Source organism: Fusarium poae (assembly GCF_019609905.1).
Source record: "Fusarium poae strain DAOMC 252244 chromosome Unknown contig_4, whole genome shotgun sequence".
Lineage (NCBI taxonomy): Eukaryota > Fungi > Ascomycota > Sordariomycetes > Hypocreales > Nectriaceae > Fusarium > Fusarium poae.
In genome coordinates this window covers 114,941-133,732 of record NW_025408662.1, presented here as the reverse complement: position 1 = coordinate 133,732, position 18,792 = coordinate 114,941, and the positions used below count along the sequence as shown (strand labels likewise).

The following is an 18,792-nucleotide window of genomic DNA, read 5'->3' as shown; positions in this document are numbered from 1 at the left end:
TTATGCTTCCAGCCCTTTGTTCTCGAGTACTCAATCCCGTATTTCTTTTGTAGTTATCGGTCCAGCTGAATCCATAGGAAGTCCTTCATCCGAGTAAAACTCCGCTTTGTAGTCAAGTCTACCTGAATATGCAAGACCCGTTCCGTCTCTTAGCGACTTTAGGTAGTAAGTTGCCGACTGAATGAGGGTGTCTTCCGAACACTGCATTGTCATGAATGAATCATGAAAGCTGTTGAGGAGAAAGCATTTCGCATTAATGGCTGCAATAAAGACCTTTCGAGCCTCTGAGTCGGGCAACCCATTGAAGATCTGCGAAATGAAATGGCCCCGGAGAATCGCATTCTCAGCATACAAGTGCTTCGACCATGATACATCCTGGATGAAGATGGGGTATTCGTAAAGATAGTACAGCGGGCCGGTATGAGCAAATTCGAAATCAATCAGTCCTGTAAGCTTTGGGCCTGAACAGGGTTCAAATCCACGACACATCTGGGCTCAGTGTAGTGGAAACAGGGGTTGCACGTGGCGCAAAAAGATCCGTGTACTCATGCACGGATCGCTATGTGATCCTAAATCCACCAGAAGTGCTAGTGTAGTGTCGTGGATTTGAACCCTGGGCCTGAACCATCAGGGGACTCCAGAAATAGCATATTCTGTGCGTCAAAGTCGGCGTGGATAAATGCAAACGGAGGCTTGAGATGGACAGCGTTTTCACGGTGTACATGGATTTCCAATTCTCTCTTAATTTGCTGGAAGAGATGTGCCAACTCGGATGATTCAACTGTGTCTGGTGATATAAAAGATTCCAGATAGGCAAGTGACGAGTCGAACGGTCCCTGGGGTTCTTTGTAGCGAGGGCTCAGAATTGGACCAAGGCCTTCCTGGGTGAGACATCCAATTCTGTCAAATCTGAGAGAAGCGAACTCGACGATAATGGATGCAATCTCAGACACGACCACTTTCTTCTTGTCAAGCGACATGTCATCCCAAGTCTTGTAAAGATGACGACCGGGGAGTCTTTCCATGAGAACAAAAGCAGCGCCAACAGTATTTTCGGGGTCCAGGTCTTGATAATAGACCTCGGGAACAGGAATGCTGGTGTGCTGCTTAAGATAGCGGATCGTGGCAACTTCACTCTCCTCTTTCGCATCATTTCCTTTGACGCGGGAGAAACGGGCAATGCAAGAGTATTTAGCGAGTTTGAGTGACTCATACGGTGTCGCATCAGTTTCCTCGAACCCAAGCGCAAAGATCTCATGCCAGGAGCCTCTCGTGAGCCGCTCAACAGTAGTGCACGTCGCGCGCATGGCCTCGGTCGCGCGGATCTTCAGCTCTTTTATATTTAGATTGAGCTCAGGTGGCTCGTCAGAGTCGTATTCATCATCGGCACTTGAGTAAGAGGACATCTTTGCTGCGTAGATGGAAAGGTGAGGAAGAAAGAAAGAAACAGGCAGTTATTAGGTAAAGTGGTATAATTGAGAACAAGGGAGCTATGATCTATGCGTTATGTGAAAATAAATCCAGCTATCAGTAGTATAGATTAAAAGGTGGTAACTTACTTAAAAGATATATGCTTCTATAAACTATATGTAAGAATGCTAAAAACCTACAAGGGATGCAGGCACTAATTGGCTGAAGCCTTGCAGTACGCCCTTGGCCTTATATTCTTTGGTAACTTTTCCATTAAGAAGACATCAACGTGATTTATACTTGTTTAACCCTTGTAATATTTCTAATAAGTTATCGTGTTAATAACTCCCTGTAACTCATAATACAGTAGTAAAATTTTACCTTATAAAATAATTTATCTACATTTCAGTGCATCAACATCTTCCAATACAATCTGTCCATCCTCAGTGTTGCCATAAACCAGTCATCTCCAACCTTTTTCCACGTCTCGTGATAATACCCGCCACCAGTCCCATGAACACCTGATTCAGCATTCTTATTGCCCGCATGGTATATAACCGACCAAATAGCCTTGATCTCGTCTGGCGCGACCTGCTCCATTTCTGGAGGGCCGATGTTGTGAATCGCCTGTATTTCTTTGTTCTCATTGTTGAAGAAGGCAGCCCATTCATCTCGCGACGACCATGAAAATGTCGTGCCGTCCCTTGTAATCACGCTTCCATCAGGGTCGTGGAACGAGTATGTCGCATTGGGGAGCATGATACTGTCAAACTTGTCCCATTGTTGAGTGTCAGCGAGACGACAGTATTTAGCCTTCTTCTGCGATATGATGGCGTAGGCCTCTGGTGAAACTGCCATTTTCTCTTTGAAGTAGATCCGAGTTACTGTTTCTTTAAACTTCAGTAATAACCGACTACTAAACAAAAATGAATATGATCGTTTTGCGAGATAGTGCGGGGTTTTTGTGAAGGAAAAAAGTGAAATGAGACGAGAGATCTTCACTCAAGTCGTGTTCATATATGGACAGATAAGTTGCATTAGTCAGGCTTGGCTTTCTCACTCACTGTAACTCCATATCCTTGCAGTTGCGGTGCTGCTTCCTCTTCTGGGTGTTTTGTTCGGACAAGTTTCTAGACCGGGATAATTTGCTGACACGACTCATACATATCACAGATAAAGTTTCACATCGTCCATTTATCATTCAATGGAAAACCCGCCTCAAATTCTGTTCTTCAGACTATGTACATGATCAACCAATTTTATGGTTATGTCACTCAATCCAATTGCCGACAATGCTGTATTGCAAACCCAGCTTCTAGTTGGAACTAGCCCTGTTGTACTTGCCAAGAATGTTCATACCTCTCAACGAGGCAACAAAGAGCACCAAGGTGACAATTTCCAATAACATGACACCCAAACTTGCAGCATAGGTAAAGGTCTGCAGGAGAAGCGATTAGTACTTTGAATCTGATCAATGATGTAAATGGTTATCTCACCATTTCTGTACATAAGCTTGCCCAAGGTATGTAGCTTTGTCGCGAATTGTTCTGGCATGACCAAGACCAAAGATCCCAGTGATTGTTCTTGAGGACTTCTTTATCAACGATAAGGTAAACCGATGCTGCGATCCAACCAGCGATGACAAGTCCGGAGCTAACAAAGACAGCGACGTTGTGTACTGCTCCATCGCGCATCGAGCGGAACTATGACATAATTAGATATGGTATGACTGGAAACTCTGGGAACACTTACGAAACTGAGACGCGTGACGAGAGCGACAATTTGAACGACGGGTGCAAAATGGCCATAGCCAGCATGAGCCACGTTGACAGCATCTTGATAGAGGGCCATCGAGTTCTCACCCAACCATCTTCGTTCCTGTCAATGGAGTTATGTGTTGTTTGCCAAACATTGACTCCATGTGCCAGTAAACCAAGAATACTCAGATTGACGAGGAGAATGAGAACTCGCAAAGCGAGGCGGATGCTATCCAGAGCACCTCCTTTCGACTTGGGCGGCGCCCGTCGCTGTTTGAGAAGAGCTTGTTCATCTGAACTCAGACGAGCTGCCTTTTCGACATGCGCATTGTCGACTTCATCATGAGGGTCAAGTCGGTTGGAGTATGACTCGTATCCGGAGGGCTCGCTCAAGTCCATGATCAAAATAGAGTTGTTGGATAATCTTATGTCTAGTGCTCCAAATAGGCTTTTGCACGCGGGGACCTTATATTCTTATTTGTTTGTCATGTGTCAAACTTCCAGTGGCGCTTGGCTTCGGGACAGAATAGAGGTAATCGGCGAAGTCAGCCTCTTGGCGTGAGATGAGACAAGCCTGACAGTCAACACTGCCTCATCGTATAACCAATAGCATTGGAGGGAATTTGAGCCAGCTTACCATCAGCCCTAGGAGAAAAATCCTCATCCAAAGTCCCAAATCTAATTGCAGAAGGATTTGATTAGTTTTGCACTTGTCCCACTGAATTGCTGATGCGTGGCGCAGTTTCATCAGCACTAAACGACCACGTTACCGTTAGTGTCCCACTAAATGGAGGAACTTACCGACCCATGACCCTTGTCAGAGCTCTATTTCTGTCCGGGCTGAGTGATCCTTTCGACGTGGAGCAATTTGCACCAGTTGGTAATCGTGAAAATGTCTTTAACTTAGTTATGCATAACATGACAAGTCTGAGCAACCACAGCCTCACCGACTGAGATAAAGAAGGAAGATTTCAAATTAGATACACAGTAGTGCTGACATTAGACGGGGCTGAAAATATTTGGTCACCGACAATCAGATATCGACTTGTCTTGACCAGAAGACGAAACATATAAGAACAATTCTATCTCTGTTGAGAAACGATCATCATCAACAATCAATTCAGCATCATCAGTCACTTACAGCAATATCTCAACAGCTTCTATTTCTTACTACAAATATTTCATTGATACCCTTTTCATATTCACCACCACTCAACAACCACTAAAATGCAGTTCACATCTATCCTCCTCCTTGCCAGCACAGCTCTCGCAGCTCCTTGGGCACCTCAGTCTTCCGCCCACCAGGCTAGAGCTGATAGCATTGATGACATGCTTCCTCCCATTGTACCAATCAACACACGAAGTGGTGACCGAGATCTCATCTCCAAGATCATCACCGCTCCTACACAAGCCGAACGAGTCAAGCTCTTGAACGAACCTGGCGATTTCGTCTTTGACTTTAGAGCCGCCACTGGAGCTGGAGAGTCCAAGGGAAAGGGTGGTAGATCCGTCTCTGCTACTTCGCTTACCATGCCTGCTCTTATTGGCAATGGTGCTTCTATGACTGTTGCTTTCCTCGGTCCATGTGGAATGAACACCGCCCACGTCCACAACAGAGCAACCGAGCTCAACATCATCGTCAAGGGCCGCCTCGTCACCAACTTTGTTGTCGAGAATGGCGTCAAGCCCATCGCCAACACCATGGACACATTCCAGATGTCAGTTTTCCCCCAGGGTGCCATTCACCAAGAGTTCAACCCTGATTGTGAGGATGCTGTCTTTGTCGCTGCTTTCGACAATGTCGACCCTGGTGTCAGTCAAGTCGCACAAAACTTCTTCTCTCTCAATGGAGATGTCGTTCAAGCTACACTGGGCGGTGTCCAGACCATCGATGGCAAGGACATTGAGTCTTTCCGTGAGCACATCCCTGCCAACATTGCTCTTGGTATCGATGTTTGCCTTAACAAGTGTGGTCTCAAGAGGAAAGCTAAGCGAGACTTGAGTGAGCTGTTGAACTAGAATGACATTGGAATGTTTATGCGGGTAGTTGTGGTTTGAGTGTCGGATACAATGCTCTTGTACATACTTATTAGTTTCATGTCTATAATTTAGCGCCTGTTATAAATTCAACTTTTTAGATTGACAATCCGTAATATCTACGCTAGCTAGTCCTGGGATCCAGAGATTCTTAATCCCATGTGAAGTATTGAAATGCGTTTCTGTCGGATATCAATTATCATTCCCACAAGCCCATGAAATAGCACAATTGAATTTACAGAGCACGCATCTAAATCTCCAAACTTTAGGCAAGCGGCCTGGCATTTAGAGCCTCCAAACCCATCCGTTTCTCCTCCTCAAGTATTACATCGGATAATCTCAGGCCCCGCTCATTGTCCGAGTCACAACCTTCGGTGGGCGGATAAACAATCGTCCTAGCGCACTACTCCACTCTCGTATTCACATCGTCACATCCATTCACGCTATCCTTCTCTATTCCTAATTACGCCAACTCTAGCTCTTCGCCATGTCTTCATCCACCTTCACACCATCATCCTTCCCTCTTTACTCCTTCAACAACCACCCGCCCTCCAAAAGAGGCGGCTAATCGCGCTACAGTCCGCTATAAAATTCCGACTTGTACCTATTGAACGCGCGCGTAAAGCCTCCTTCTTTAGAACAACCGGGGACTGTAGAAGGGGTCTGTTCTGTCTCGCAGTTTTCTCGCTGGAGGCGTTACGGACCGCCTGTCGTCGACGCTGTTCTTCTATTTGGGACCGGGTTTTGTTCACCAGGTAAGTCTCTTGTGGATATACTAACCGTAGAAATGTCGGTCGATTTGCGTCATAATGTTTATATTGCGCAGTAGTGCTGGGTGAAAATGTATTTTATAAAACTTGATTGTTCATTATTGATATGAGAGTTCTTCTCGGGTTTATATCTCTAGATGATTTCATCTAGGACTTTGAACTCTAAATCTAGGACTTTCAGTCTGACAGTCTAAACCCTGAAAGGAAGGGGGATCCCCGGATTTTCCAACAGCGGCTCTACGACGAGAAGCGCCGGAAGAAGGGCCCAGTACCCCTGCGAGAGGAGCAGAATAGGCTGTTCTTCGACGGCTTCATCAGGCCAAGCATCGAGAAGATTGGACCGCACTTTATGCACCACTTGCCTGAAAGCTATGACTCCGTCCGGGCAGCATCGCACATCGCCAGGGAGTCGTCGGGCTCGGCGGCTGTACGCGGGGCGGCCTTTGAGGTGCCATATAGCGAGGAGAACCTTCCCAGGTTGTGGAGCGTCATGCAGGAGGCACTCGATCGTGCGGAGCGCGACATGGCGGCTGACGGGCTCCGACCCGGCGACGGCGGGGGAGTGCGGGAGACAGAAGATGCCAGTAGGCTGTGGCAGTTTGGCGATGCTATCTTCCTCTGCAGCTACAAGGACACCAAGCTGTGGTATCAATCCTCCGGCAGTAGCATAGCGGGGGTGCTGGGAGACTTCCGCGCCCGATGTGGCGTCGTCAGTCTCGAGCAGGAGCCGGCAGCCAGTATTCGCAGTGGCAGCCCTGCTTACGGTGACAACAGTACAGAACCGGCGGTGCAGGGGCAAACCCAGCTTGTAGACGTTGCATCCGAGCTCCTGCCAACGAGAAGTGGGCATACTGTTCTGGTTCGGCGGTGCTGCCAGCATAACACCTTGCGTTTTCTCTATGGACAGTCTAGGGAGGCTCTGCTCGGAAGGACAGCCCTGCGGGTGGAGGACGAGGCTGAGAATGACTGGGATGATAATGCCGGTAGTAGGTAGCCAGGAAGATGAGGAAGGGGAAGGTGAAAATTATGACCTTGACGAAGGCGACTGGCAAGCTCCAAACAGAAGGGGGAGCGAGGAGGAGCAGGCTGCAGGAGACGGTTGGAAGCCTCCCCGGACCCCGCGCGCCGCCACAACGGAGTATCCTGTACACATGCTGCGAGACTCCATCTCCACCACTTCAGAGCCCAGGAAAACCAGTCCTATCTTTAGGCGCGGCGTCTCGTATGTACAATCCTACACCGTAGAGGAGGGGAACTTCAACGTGGCCGCCATCTGGGCCTTCTTACACCCCAACATCTTCAACCTCGCGCACAGCGAAGAGGCCTGGGCGGCAGTGGCCCGAACGGGTAACATCAAGGCTAGCCGCCAGGACACGGAACGGGCACTATCGCAGTCAATCCAGCGCATGGCTAGCAACCTTGAGGACCCGTCACGGGGGTACGGCTGGCGGGTTGAGCTGCGCATCACGACAGCACTCGCGGCTCAGTTGCGGCCGGCAGAGATCCAGTATAAGCATATCCCGGCATTCCTGTGCAATAGAAATCACATCTCTGCTCTCAGCCAAATAGGCCAATGTCCAGTAGGTCTCCAATCGTATAATATCATCTCTTTTCTCATACGCGCCTCTCCGACTTTCGCATATGTCTGAATAAAGTTGGCTCAATTGTCCCGTGCAGAATCAATCAAACTAGCCGGGTTTTAGAGTTCCTTCCGATACGCACCTTCGATGATATTAAAATTTCCATTATCTAGTAGCTGCAAATAATGAGAACAATGTGCTGGTAGGTAACAGCAGTAGACGTTGTTCGGAAGGCACGTAACTATCCATTCATCCTGGATGCTCGTCAGCGGTTTGATAGCGGGAGAATTTACGGTAAAAACTGCAAAAGTCTCATCTGTGCATGGCTTTCCTGACCGTCAAGGATAATGAGTCTCTTATCTGACGTAACACGAGGCTCTGTTCGAGGTAGATTGACATCTTTCAACCACTCGAGAGCTATGTGGAATCTCTAATACGTAATAGCGCGAACTACCTGGACCGCCTAGCGACTACCAAGCCCTATTGGGTATATAATGATTGTCCTTCAGTAGTCGCTGCTTCCACAGGGCGTCATGACCTTAAGTGAGCCCACTATGACAAGCCATGTGCTGTCCGAGCACAAGGTTGCGATGGACTAAGCGTCGGCCTTGGCGGGGGCTTCCTCCTCGTCATACTCCTCCACGCTATAGACGTCGTCGTCGATGACTGCGTCCTGATACTGCTGGTACTCCGATACCAGGTCATTCATATTGGACTCAGCCTCCGTAAACTCCATCTCGTCCATGCCTTCTCCGGTATACCAGTGCAAGAAGGCCTTGCGGCGGAACATAGCGGTGAACTGCTCACCAACGCGCTTAAAGATCTCTTGGATGGCGGTCGAGTTGCCAACAAAAGTGGACGACATCTTCAACCCCTGCGGCGGGACAGAGCATAGACTCGTCTGCACGTTATTGGGAATCCATTCAACAAAGTAAGCCGAGTTCTTCTGCTGAATCTTATACATCTGGTCCTCCACCTCCCTCGCAGACACCTTTCCGCGAAAGATGGCAGAGCAGGTCAGGTAGCGGCCGTTTCGGAAATCAGAGCCCGTCATCATGTTCCTGGGGTTAAATAGCTGCTGGGTAAGCTCGGGGATAGATACAGCACTGAACGAGTGCGAGTCACGGCTAGTGAGGGGCGCAAAGCCAACCATGAAGAAGTGTAGGCGGGGGAAGGGAACCTAGACGGGAAGGAGGAATGCTTAGCCACAGCATTACTTGATTACAGCGATATGTGCCTAGATGAGACGAGTCTTCCTACCAAATTAACGGCCATCTTGCGAAGGTCAGAGTTTAGCTGTCCAGGAAAGCGCAGTGAAGTTGACACGCCAGACATGACGGTTGATATGAGGTGATTAAGGTCGCCATAGGAAGGATTCGATAGCTTCAGGGTACCCTTGCAGATATCATACAGAGCCTCATTATCGATACAGAAAGTCACATCTGAGTTTTCAACCAGCTGGTGGACTGAAAGCGTGGCATTATACGGCTCCACGACGGTATCAGACACCTTGGGAGACGGTACTACACTGAAGGTAGCCATCATACGGTCCGGGAACTCTAAATAGGCGGTTAGAACCGTGAGAGACAGTGCATCGAAATGTGCATCACATCAGTGGTATCAATCTCACCCTCACGAATCTTGGAAATTAGCAGCGTGCCCATGCCGGAGCCGGTACCGCCACCGAGCGACTGGGTGATTTGGAAGCCTTGGAGGGAGTCGCAGCCTTCGGCCTCGCGACGGACCACATCCAGTACTTGATCAACCAACTCAGCACCCTCTGTGTAGTGACCCTTAGCCCAGTTGTTTCCGGCGCTCGAGTGTCCAAAGACAAAGTTGTCGGGACGAAAGAACTGGCTAAGCGGGCCGGAGCGCACCGCATCCATTGTGCCAGGTTCTAAATCAACGAGCACGGCACGTGGCACGTACTTGTTGCTGGATGTCTATGCGAACTCGATCAGAAGCCGACGATAGTTTGGAATGGGTCACATAATATCGCGCACCTCGTTGAAATAGACGTCCATACGCGCAAGCTGTAGTTCGGAGGTCCCATTATACCTAGATTGACGCGTGAGAAGGATGAATATTCAGTGGCATTTCGAATGGGTTGCCTACATGCCACTGCTATCCAAACCATGCTCGCCCGAAATGGTCTGCCAGAAGGCAGAGCCGATTTGGTTGCCCTATTGAGGTTAATATGCTGCGTTAGGAAGAAATGAGGAAAAAGATGTAGCAAGAAGGGCGTGATACTCACACATTGGCCAGCTTGGAGATGCACCTATCGAAAAGGGAGTCCAAGGTTAGTTTGTGGAGCTTCCAAGGCAGGATTAGAAGCGGACTTACAATTTCACGCATAGTGAACCCAATTCAGCAGTGGTGGTTTTAAGCACCGATGAGATAAATCTGTACAGCGTGTGAGAACAAAAGACAATCTCAAAATGTTGAGAAGGCGGGGTTAACAGTGAAAGTCGATAACCATGATACTCGTGGGTTTGACTAAAAAGGAACCCCACTCATAGAGTGGGCGGCAAAATTCTGGGACAAGGGCAAAATTCTGGGACAGCCGAATACCCCGCTCAGTCCGAATTTGCTTGATTTCACCACCAAAAACCCAACTTTTGAAAGACATTTCTAAGTATTATTCGGTCATATCTTGTATCTCAATTTGAATTTTCATCTAGGCCGTCACTATGACTGATCTGTATCAACCCAACCCTGCCGTTGCGGCTGCACGTGCGATTTTGCTCTCACAACGCCGCCACCGCAACACTAAGGAAGGGAAACCTCTCACCGTGAGAGAAGCTGCGGATAGATTCAGCGCCTCCAAGAGCACTGTTGGCCGTCATCTGAAGTCAATGAAGCTGTACGGAAAACCTGACTTCAGTGATAACAGCCGCGGCCGGCCGAGGAATCTCGGTGAGGCTGAGGAGCGTGCCGTGATCGCGTATATCGTTTGGCTCGAGAGAGCAGGTTTTCCTTGTAATCAGCTACTTATTGAAGAGGCAGCAAATGATTTGAGGGCATCACGAACGCCTCCAGCAGGGCCTGTCGGCGATGGATGGTACAGGCGGTTTCTTCGCGATAACCACTCGTCGAACTCAACTTTACAAATCTAACTGCCATGCCTCAACAACGCCTCTCTTTTGCGCAATGGTCACAACGAAGAGGGTCGTCAATTTCTGGCGACCTTCTGGAGTTTTCCAGCCAGCAATCGGATGATCTGGACGTAAGCCAAAAGTCCAAGTGCCTGTCATCTCAACCTCGCACCGTCTCCACAACCTCCTCTACCAAGCCCAGAACATTATGGGTCTTCTCTCATATGCCAGACGAGGAGGTAGAGACGAGATACTACAATCAGCGGACCGGAAAGGAAGAGTGGTTCTGTAAACATTGCGACAAAACCTATGCCTCTTCAGGGGGTACTGCAGCTCCTGCAAAACATCTCATGGACCCTCCTCCTGACGGTCACGGCCTGCCAAAAGGAGCCCCGCGAACAGCGAAAGTTACAACTATACGAACTATTATCGAACAAGCTCGTGTTGCGGCAGAAGAAAATCCCCGAAAACGCCGTCGACTCAACGATCAATCCGTGAGACTCGATCGAACCTGACCAGCTCGAGGCATTATACGTGAGGTTTATCACGGCCTGCTCTCTCCCATTTCGGCTCGTGGAATGCCCAGAGTTCCGAGCACTCTTGGCCTACATCAATAACGATATCGAGACTTGGCTTCCGGATACGCATGATACCGTCAAGGCATGGATTATGCGCCAATATGGATGCCAGAAAGAGAGGGTCAAGCAGCGCATACAGTCGGCAAAGTCAAGAATTCACATCAGCTGCGACCTTTGGACTTCTCCCAATTCTTTGGCCATTTTAGGCGTAGTCGCACACTATGTCACGGAAGACGGTCAGCTGGAACACCATGTTTTGGCGTTGAAAGACATCGACAGTGAGCACGACGGTTCTCGTCTCGCTGTGGCCATTTTGAAGGTGGTTGACGAATGGGGCTTTGCTTCCAAGCTTGGATATTTCGTGATGGACAACGCTGACAATAACGACACCATGATGAGATCCCTTTCGCTTGGTCAGTACAACTCACTATTTCTCCTGACTGGCGGCCCTAACATCCCACAGGCCTCCTACGCCGATATGACATCCAATACGATCCCAAAGTGCACCGACTCCGCTGCCAAGGCCATATCATCAACCTCGCCGCCAAAGCCTTCCTCTTCGTCACCGATAATGAGAAGCTCGAACTCGACGATCCTGGTGTGCATAATGTGACACTAAAACATATTGAAGCGTGGCGGAAAAAGGGGCCTCTTGGCAAGATTCACAACTTCGTCGTTTTCATCCAACGAAGTGTCCAGCGCAGCCAAAAGTTTCTTACTATTAGCCATAACCGTAAGCTCGCACGGGACAACGACACAAGATGGAGTTCGTGGTATAACATGCTGCGAGTGGCCCTGAACCTCAGAGATGCGATTGACGGCTATTTCAACAAATGGATGGAATTAGATTGCGCTGGAGACGAGCTCTCTTCAGAGGACTGGATCATCTTGGAGAAAATCAAGTCTTTCTTAGAGAAGCTGAAGATGACGACCAAGGCTCTCGAGTCATCGTTTGCAACACTCGATAACGTCCTCTTGGCTATGGATTTCGTTTTGGCACAATTCGAAGCAGGGAAGGAGGCATATATTGACGATCCGATAATGGCGCCCATGTATAACTCTGGCTGGGCCAAGTTGGACAAGTACTACCGGCTCACTGATGAATCGCCTGCCTACGTTGCCGCTATCGTGCTCCACCCTTCGCATAAATGGCACTACATACAGGAGAACTGGAAAAAGGAGTGGGTTGAGTCGTCAAAGAAGTTGATGGAGACGCTGTGGAATGACTATAAACCCGTGGAATCACCTCTTCCTCTCTGCGAGGTCCCATCGACGACCACGAACGAGTTCTTGAACTGGAGGAACAAGCACCTGCAGCCGTCGCTCGTCACGGATGAATATGAACGATATTGCAACTCTGAACGGGTTTACGGGTTCACAAGCGCCCTTGCATGGTGGCTAGAGGAGACACAGCAGAAAAACTACCCAAACTTGAGTAAAATGGCGGTGGACATACTGTCAATTCCCGCAATGTCTGCGGAGCCGGAGCGGCTCTTCTCCGGGGCCAAGATAACCATTACAGATCGTCGAAATCGGCTTGGTAGTGATGTAGTTGAAGCTCTGGAGTGCCTGGAAGTCATGGTTTGGGATACGAGAGCTTCAAGGTGATGTACTTTAGCTGCCGCAGTAGAATAACCCAGATCACGTGCAATATATGGGATGTATTGTCATACTGGCAATATATTGGGTTCTTGGCAATACAATACAATATAGGCCAATGTCATATGGCCTAATACAATATGCACCACTTGGCAATACAATAATATTGCGAGGCTTCCATATTGCCAATATACGTATTGTTTATATTATTCGCAACACTGCACAGAACTTACCCCAAACCCAATTAGCTCTTTAGTTCTAAAGATAAAGCAGGATAATAATTTCCTGATATAGGTAAGCCGTGGCGCAAAATAACTATAAGTAAAAGGCTCTAAATATTTGTCACTTGTAACCCTAACCAGGACCCCTTCGGCGTGTTTCCTAACTCCAATCAGGCTGGCGCATCATTCATTAATAGTGATTGAGTTAGTGCTGAATGATCAATAATGATCACTATCAATCATTTCATTGACGCCATGCCCGAAATAATGATTATTGCATTGGAGAGACGGCAATGAAATGACAATAATGAAATGAAAGACAGGGGACCCCCTGCGTAACGTGCTTGAGTACTGGTACCTGGGGGTGCTAGCAGAATTAGCCAAGGAGAAGGTTCCTATACTTACGAGTAACATTCGTCTTTCATTCAGCCCCTTTTCTTTCGACAACCTTCGCTCTTCACACTTCACTGGAGCTGTTCCCAAAGATGGCTGAACGACTGAGGGCCATGGCCCTTCCCTTGGCACACCTTCCCCAATCTAACAATATCTGAGAGGCGCGGGCGCCCCAAGTCTTGGATTTGGCAGCATGGCTATGATCTTCAAGAGGTCAAAGGCCAGAGTCGCTATAGATGGGTTTGCCACGAGTGTGTCCGGAAGAAGGATCCGAAGATAACTGCCTATCTTGCATCAGCGACTACCAACATCGAAGCTCACCTTGGCAACCAACATCACATATACGGCGGAAAGTCCCAACTAAGACAGGCGAAGAAAAGAACCATTGAGCAGATGTTTTCCCAAAAGACCAGCGAGACGGCAGTCGCAGACGATCAGTTCATCAACCACCTGAAGAAACGGTTTACCAAGGATGCGTTTCAGCGAAAGCTTGTCAGGTGGATTGTGGAGACCAACCAACCGTTCAGGGTCGCTGAAAGCGAGAGTCTTCGCGATATTTTCAACTATCTCAATCCAATCATCAGCGCAACCGATGCCCACCTTTCCCACGATTCAATTCGACGGCGAATAAATTATAACAGACGAGTATTACTTCTTTCGAAGCCATATTATCAAGACCCTACAGCAAAGCCCCAGCCACGTCCATATCGCCTTTGATGGCTGGACTTCCCGGAACCGACATCCTTTGTTTGGCATCGTTGCCTTCTTCCTTGATCACGAGTTCCGGCCACAGAAGATCGTGCTTGGTCTACCCAATCTGACGGATCGTCACACAGGCAAAAATATTGCGGAAGGAGTCCAGAATATCCTTGAGGCTTTCGATCTAGGCCGGGACAAGATCGGCTATTTTACCCTTGACAACGCTTCCAGCAATGAGACCGCGATGGAGCACTTAGCTCAAAGGTTCCAGTGGGACAATTCTAGAGCCCGCAGGGTCCGCTGCTTTGGACATGTTGTCCATTTGGTTGCTAGGGCGATGCTCTTCGGCAAAGATGATGCGAACGGCGTACTTGAGGATGACATCGACGCTGAAGCGTATGATGTATGGCTGAAGCGGGGACCGATTGGGAAGTTGCATAATACGATGGTCTGGATCAACCGCTCCAATAGAGTTACAGAGATGCTTCGGGAAGCTCAGCGGCAGGACACGGAGAAGAGCTGGCCGGGTTCACTTGATGTCATCATCGGCAACAATACTCGTTGGCTCTCCCAATTCTACATGATGAGCCGTGCGCTGAAGGTGCGCCCATACATCGACACCGTTATTGCGGACGTACGCCACGAGGCATCGAAGTCTAAGAGGAAGGGAGGTAGGCAACGGCCATTGCCACGGTGCCTCGACGATGAAAGTCTGCTCACGGAGGAAGACTGGAAGACCATCGGCTTCTACCATGACCTTCTCCGGCATTTCGAAACCTGCGTTAAGAAATTAGAGGGAGACGGAAAGCAGCGGATTCGCAAGGGAGGGAAAGAAGCTGCCTATGGGCTCGTGCAAGATATCTGTCCAGCATATGAGTGGTTGATGGGCCATTTGGAAGAAGCGAAGAGCCGCGCGGATCGGACGCCGGAGCCTGCTCAGTGTCGGACAAATATCAACTTCGCATGGGTCAAGTTGAACAAATACTACAGCGCCATTGACCAGTCTCCTGTCTACTATGCCGCAACTGTCCTCCACCCGGCGATTCGGTGGGACTTCCTTCATAGGGCTTACGAGAGAGGCCGGATTGGATCGGAAAAGCTCAGCAACTCATTGACGGCCTCTGGCAGGAGTACAAGCAATTGCCGGTCCAATTTGAACGAGGCAACTATGACCAGCTACGTCCAATCAAGAGGGCCAAGGAAGTAGAAGATTCGTTCTCTTCGTACCTGGACAGTTTCAAGTCAACGACCACAGCGCGGTTGGAGGGCAATGAGGGTGACGAGCTCGACCGGTGGCTACAGCTCGCCGGTCCTGTTGAGAAAGACTGTGACCCATTTTTATATTGGTTTAACAAGAGGTTTGAATACCCACGTCTTACACGGATGGCTATAGACATCCTCTCTGTGCCTCTAATGGCGGGTTTGCTGGACGATTATGACGGATTGCTCAAGGATGTGGTGGCAGAAGAATGAGTCCAGACTTAATCGCGTTCACTATGGCCGGGATGTTTCGTTCATTGAATCATTTCAATCACTATCATTTCATTCCTTGCCCCTCAATGATCATTATCATTGTGGTCCTGCTTAATCAGCAGCCATTTCATTTCATTATCCCCTTCATAGTGATTGATAGTGATTGATGCGCCACTCTGTTTGTTCGTCATGTAAGTCGAATGGCGTGCGTTCGACTGTTACAGGGTAGGCTACCGGCTATTGGCGCAAAAAGTGGGGTGCACGGGACACGTGCTTACTCTAGTTGTTGGGTCGTAACAAGAAGGCCGTGCTGAAGCCGCAAGCGTGAAAAAACAACGGCCTGAGCAGCCTTAAGATTTGTTGGTGAGTGCATTACGATTTGGAAAAAAATCGTATAATTATGTCTAACTGATGTTGAGATTTTGGTGTAAAATGCACTAAAATTGAACAGTTGAAGGATGCTGGCCTGTACCACCGTTTTGTGCGTTTATCAGGGTTTTGTGCCCAACTAAGCTTGCTTAGTTGCCCCCGCCCCACGGGCCTCGAGACAACGGCGGGTAGTTTTCATCGACCATTGCAGCACCGGTTGTCACAGCCTGAGTCTGAGCCCGAACCTGAACCTGATCCTGGGATGAAATGGTGCTATTTTAGGGACGTCCCTGTCATCTCTGTTCCAGGCGACCTGTGGCGATCGCGAACCTGACTGTAGCTCGTACGGCATCCATGTTCGGCGCCCATTTCTGACCGTTTGATGCTGCCTTGCCTCCTAGAAGTACGGGTACCCGTCCGCCTATTAGCCGCCCACTCTTTGATTTATACCGCACGGACGGTTTTGCCGGGGGCGTATTGCTTACACAGTAATTAATCACTATTGCCACAGTATCTATGTACCCTTGCTGACAGCTGAGATGCATGTTAAAACAGCGTAATGCGATTTCACAGCAGATTGCCGTCAACCTTTCGGGTTTCCAACCCATTTCATGTTGATGTAACAAAACGGTGGGAAGCGCAGGAATACATTGTCCACTAAGAGTGAAATAAAGCAGCTTTCAGCCTGTGGAGTAACACTGCCGTGGGTCGCCTGATTATGGCTTGGTCGTCAGGATACACTGAGCACAGTAAAATCAGTGATTGCTATATACACCCCGTAAGCTTGGTTCGTGCGCTAGAAATTGAAGAGAGTGTGCGGATGGACAACCGGTTTCAGTCTTTGCTGTACATAATTGCTCTCATGGGCTTGACGAGAATAAGGCAATAACTAGCGAAGTGTATGTACCTTTAGCTTCAGAGCCCATTGGGCGTTGGCCTACCGGGCGTAATAGACTTGTATTGTATTGTACATAATTGCAAGTCTATCAATGCCGGTCCTTCTCGGTGTATTGGGGGTAGCTCGGCATGTTCTGCGGTACGCTTAGGGGCTTGCCGGTTTCCTACAGTCGAGACAGTTAACCATAAGCCTTCCACATGATATGGATGTATTTTTCTTCGACATGAATTGATCTTCCGGCTTCGCCCGCTTGCAATTCCTGCAAACCTTGGTTGAAGTGATGAAATCAGCCATGATGGATATGTTGGATTGAAGGGACGGATTGATGAGGAAGAATGGGGAAGGGCTGGGCGTTGGCGGCGACGTGTGATGTGTTAGACATTACGTGTTTTTGGTTCATTCATGTAAATTCGTGTATCTGATCTTTTGTTGTGTCAAAATCTATCTTAAGCATCCCTGTTCAACATGATGTTGGCAGGCCGACATTACAGAGTGGGGACACAAGACAAATTCTGACCAGTCCCCGATGAGTGGATACATAAGACACGCTTGGCCAATGAGAGCAGAGGTTATGCTTTCAAGTTATCGTCGTAATAGAAGTCCTTCGGACTGAATAAGTAATCAAGCCGGTTACAGGGGGGCCCCATAGGGACGCGCCTAGGCGCGCCTCCACTCCTGAACGCGTAGGCGTGCGGATTATGTCAGCCCTCAATTTCGCCCAAACTCCACTGTCGCGGTTTTCACGGGCTGCACCCATTACTGCTTTTGCTCGTCACAACTGTAGTCCCCAGGTGCGGGCTTCATCATGGCCCAAGCGACGTTTCCTGATGATGTGCTCCCGCCAGAGGGTACATACGATTCACGAGAGGCTCTGCTCGCCGCTATCAACAAGTGGGCAGCACCGAGAGGATACGCGTTCATAACTGGAAGATCTTCACGATCAACTAGCGGCAGGCAGATTATCACCTACGCATGCGATCGATGGTGTCGTCCGCCTAGCGTGTCAAAAGATCGCCAGCGTAAGACCACTACGCGAGGAACCAATTGCCGGTTCTCAATTATCGCAAAGGAATCCCTAGATAAGGCGACTTGGTCTTTAAGGCATCGTCCGGACAGCCGGTTTCATTTACACAACCACGAGCCAAGCTGGCACAAATCGGCCCATCCAGTCCATCGGCAGCTCTCCGATGCAGACAAGTCGACAGTCAGCCGCCTTACGAATGCAGGAGTAGCGCCAAAGGATATCAGGACTTATATCCGCCAGAATTCGAACACTATTGCCAGGGTTCGGATCAATTCAACGAGCATCAACCATCAATCAACGGGCGTCAGAGATGTTTCAATATCTATCAATCAATTTCATTACTCGCCAAGACATATCAATTCAACGAGATGGCATCAACGTTGATGAAGTTGATGTTTGTTGACGGCGGACTGCAGGGTAGGTGGGCGGACCGAGGCAAGATATTTCGCGCGCAACGAGACGCGTCGTTGACGCGTTCGCCAACAGCAACCACCTGACGAAATGCAGAGCTCGGCCACCACTGCTCCATCATCCACACCGTCAACGCCTTTGCGAAGCAAATCAGCCTCCCCTCATCCCCACGCTCATGATGCCAACTTTACAGGTTCTGACCCCCTGGACCTTACTGACGAGGATCATGATTTCGTCTTCGAACGATTCAAAGGCTACACCCTCAGTGAACGCAGGTCATCTACAAGACAATGGGTATGGAAGTTCGGCTTCGATATCTCAAAGGCGGGCAACAGTGCCACATGGGTCTGCGGCTTTTGCGTTAAGAAGCGAGACCTTCGACCCTCACACTACGACGCTCGAAACCTCAGCAACGTTGAGCTACATCTCTCAAGCTTCCACAACGTGCGCAACGCGAGCGCGAAGCGAACCGTACCGA

General features: G+C 49.1%; 5 protein-coding genes across 5 annotated transcripts; 1 reads left to right on the top strand and 4 right to left on the bottom strand.

Annotated features, from left to right (window-relative positions):
- Window positions 1–587: 587 nt before the first annotated feature.
- Window positions 588–1,406, bottom strand: FPOAC1_013901 (uncharacterized protein; the record flags this gene model as incomplete). The annotated part of the gene is made up of 1 exon (XM_044858241.1): window positions 588–1,406. The coding sequence occupies one exon, from the start codon at window positions 1,404–1,406 to the stop codon at window positions 588–590; it is 819 nt and encodes a 272-aa protein (XP_044700697.1).
- A 409-nt stretch (window positions 1,407–1,815) lies between these two features.
- On the bottom strand, window positions 1,816–2,268 carry FPOAC1_013900 (uncharacterized protein; the record flags this gene model as incomplete). Its single annotated transcript, XM_044858240.1, has 1 exon — window positions 1,816–2,268. One exon carries the CDS (start codon window positions 2,266–2,268, stop codon window positions 1,816–1,818), a length of 453 nt encoding a protein of 150 aa, XP_044700696.1.
- A 457-nt stretch (window positions 2,269–2,725) lies between these two features.
- Window positions 2,726–3,566, bottom strand: FPOAC1_013899 (uncharacterized protein; the record flags this gene model as incomplete). The annotated part of the gene is made up of 4 exons (XM_044858239.1): window positions 2,726–2,848; window positions 2,907–3,113; window positions 3,163–3,288; window positions 3,363–3,566. 4 exons carry the CDS (start codon window positions 3,564–3,566, stop codon window positions 2,726–2,728), a joined length of 660 nt encoding a protein of 219 aa, XP_044700695.1.
- An 828-nt stretch (window positions 3,567–4,394) lies between these two features.
- On the top strand, window positions 4,395–7,623 carry FPOAC1_013898 (uncharacterized protein; the record flags this gene model as incomplete). The annotated part of the gene is made up of 4 exons (XM_044858238.1): window positions 4,395–5,176; window positions 6,179–6,827; window positions 6,882–6,960; window positions 7,016–7,623. The coding sequence occupies 4 exons, from the start codon at window positions 4,395–4,397 to the stop codon at window positions 7,621–7,623; spliced, it is 2,118 nt and encodes a 705-aa protein (XP_044700694.1).
- Window positions 7,624–8,149: 526 nt separating this feature from the next.
- Window positions 8,150–9,909, bottom strand: TUB2_3 (Tubulin beta chain (Beta tubulin); the record flags this gene model as incomplete). The annotated part of the gene is made up of 7 exons (XM_044858237.1): window positions 8,150–8,734; window positions 8,815–9,113; window positions 9,185–9,497; window positions 9,558–9,612; window positions 9,670–9,737; window positions 9,809–9,832; window positions 9,898–9,909. 7 exons carry the CDS (start codon window positions 9,907–9,909, stop codon window positions 8,150–8,152), a joined length of 1,356 nt encoding a protein of 451 aa, XP_044700693.1.
- Window positions 9,910–18,792: the final 8,883 nt, after the last annotated feature.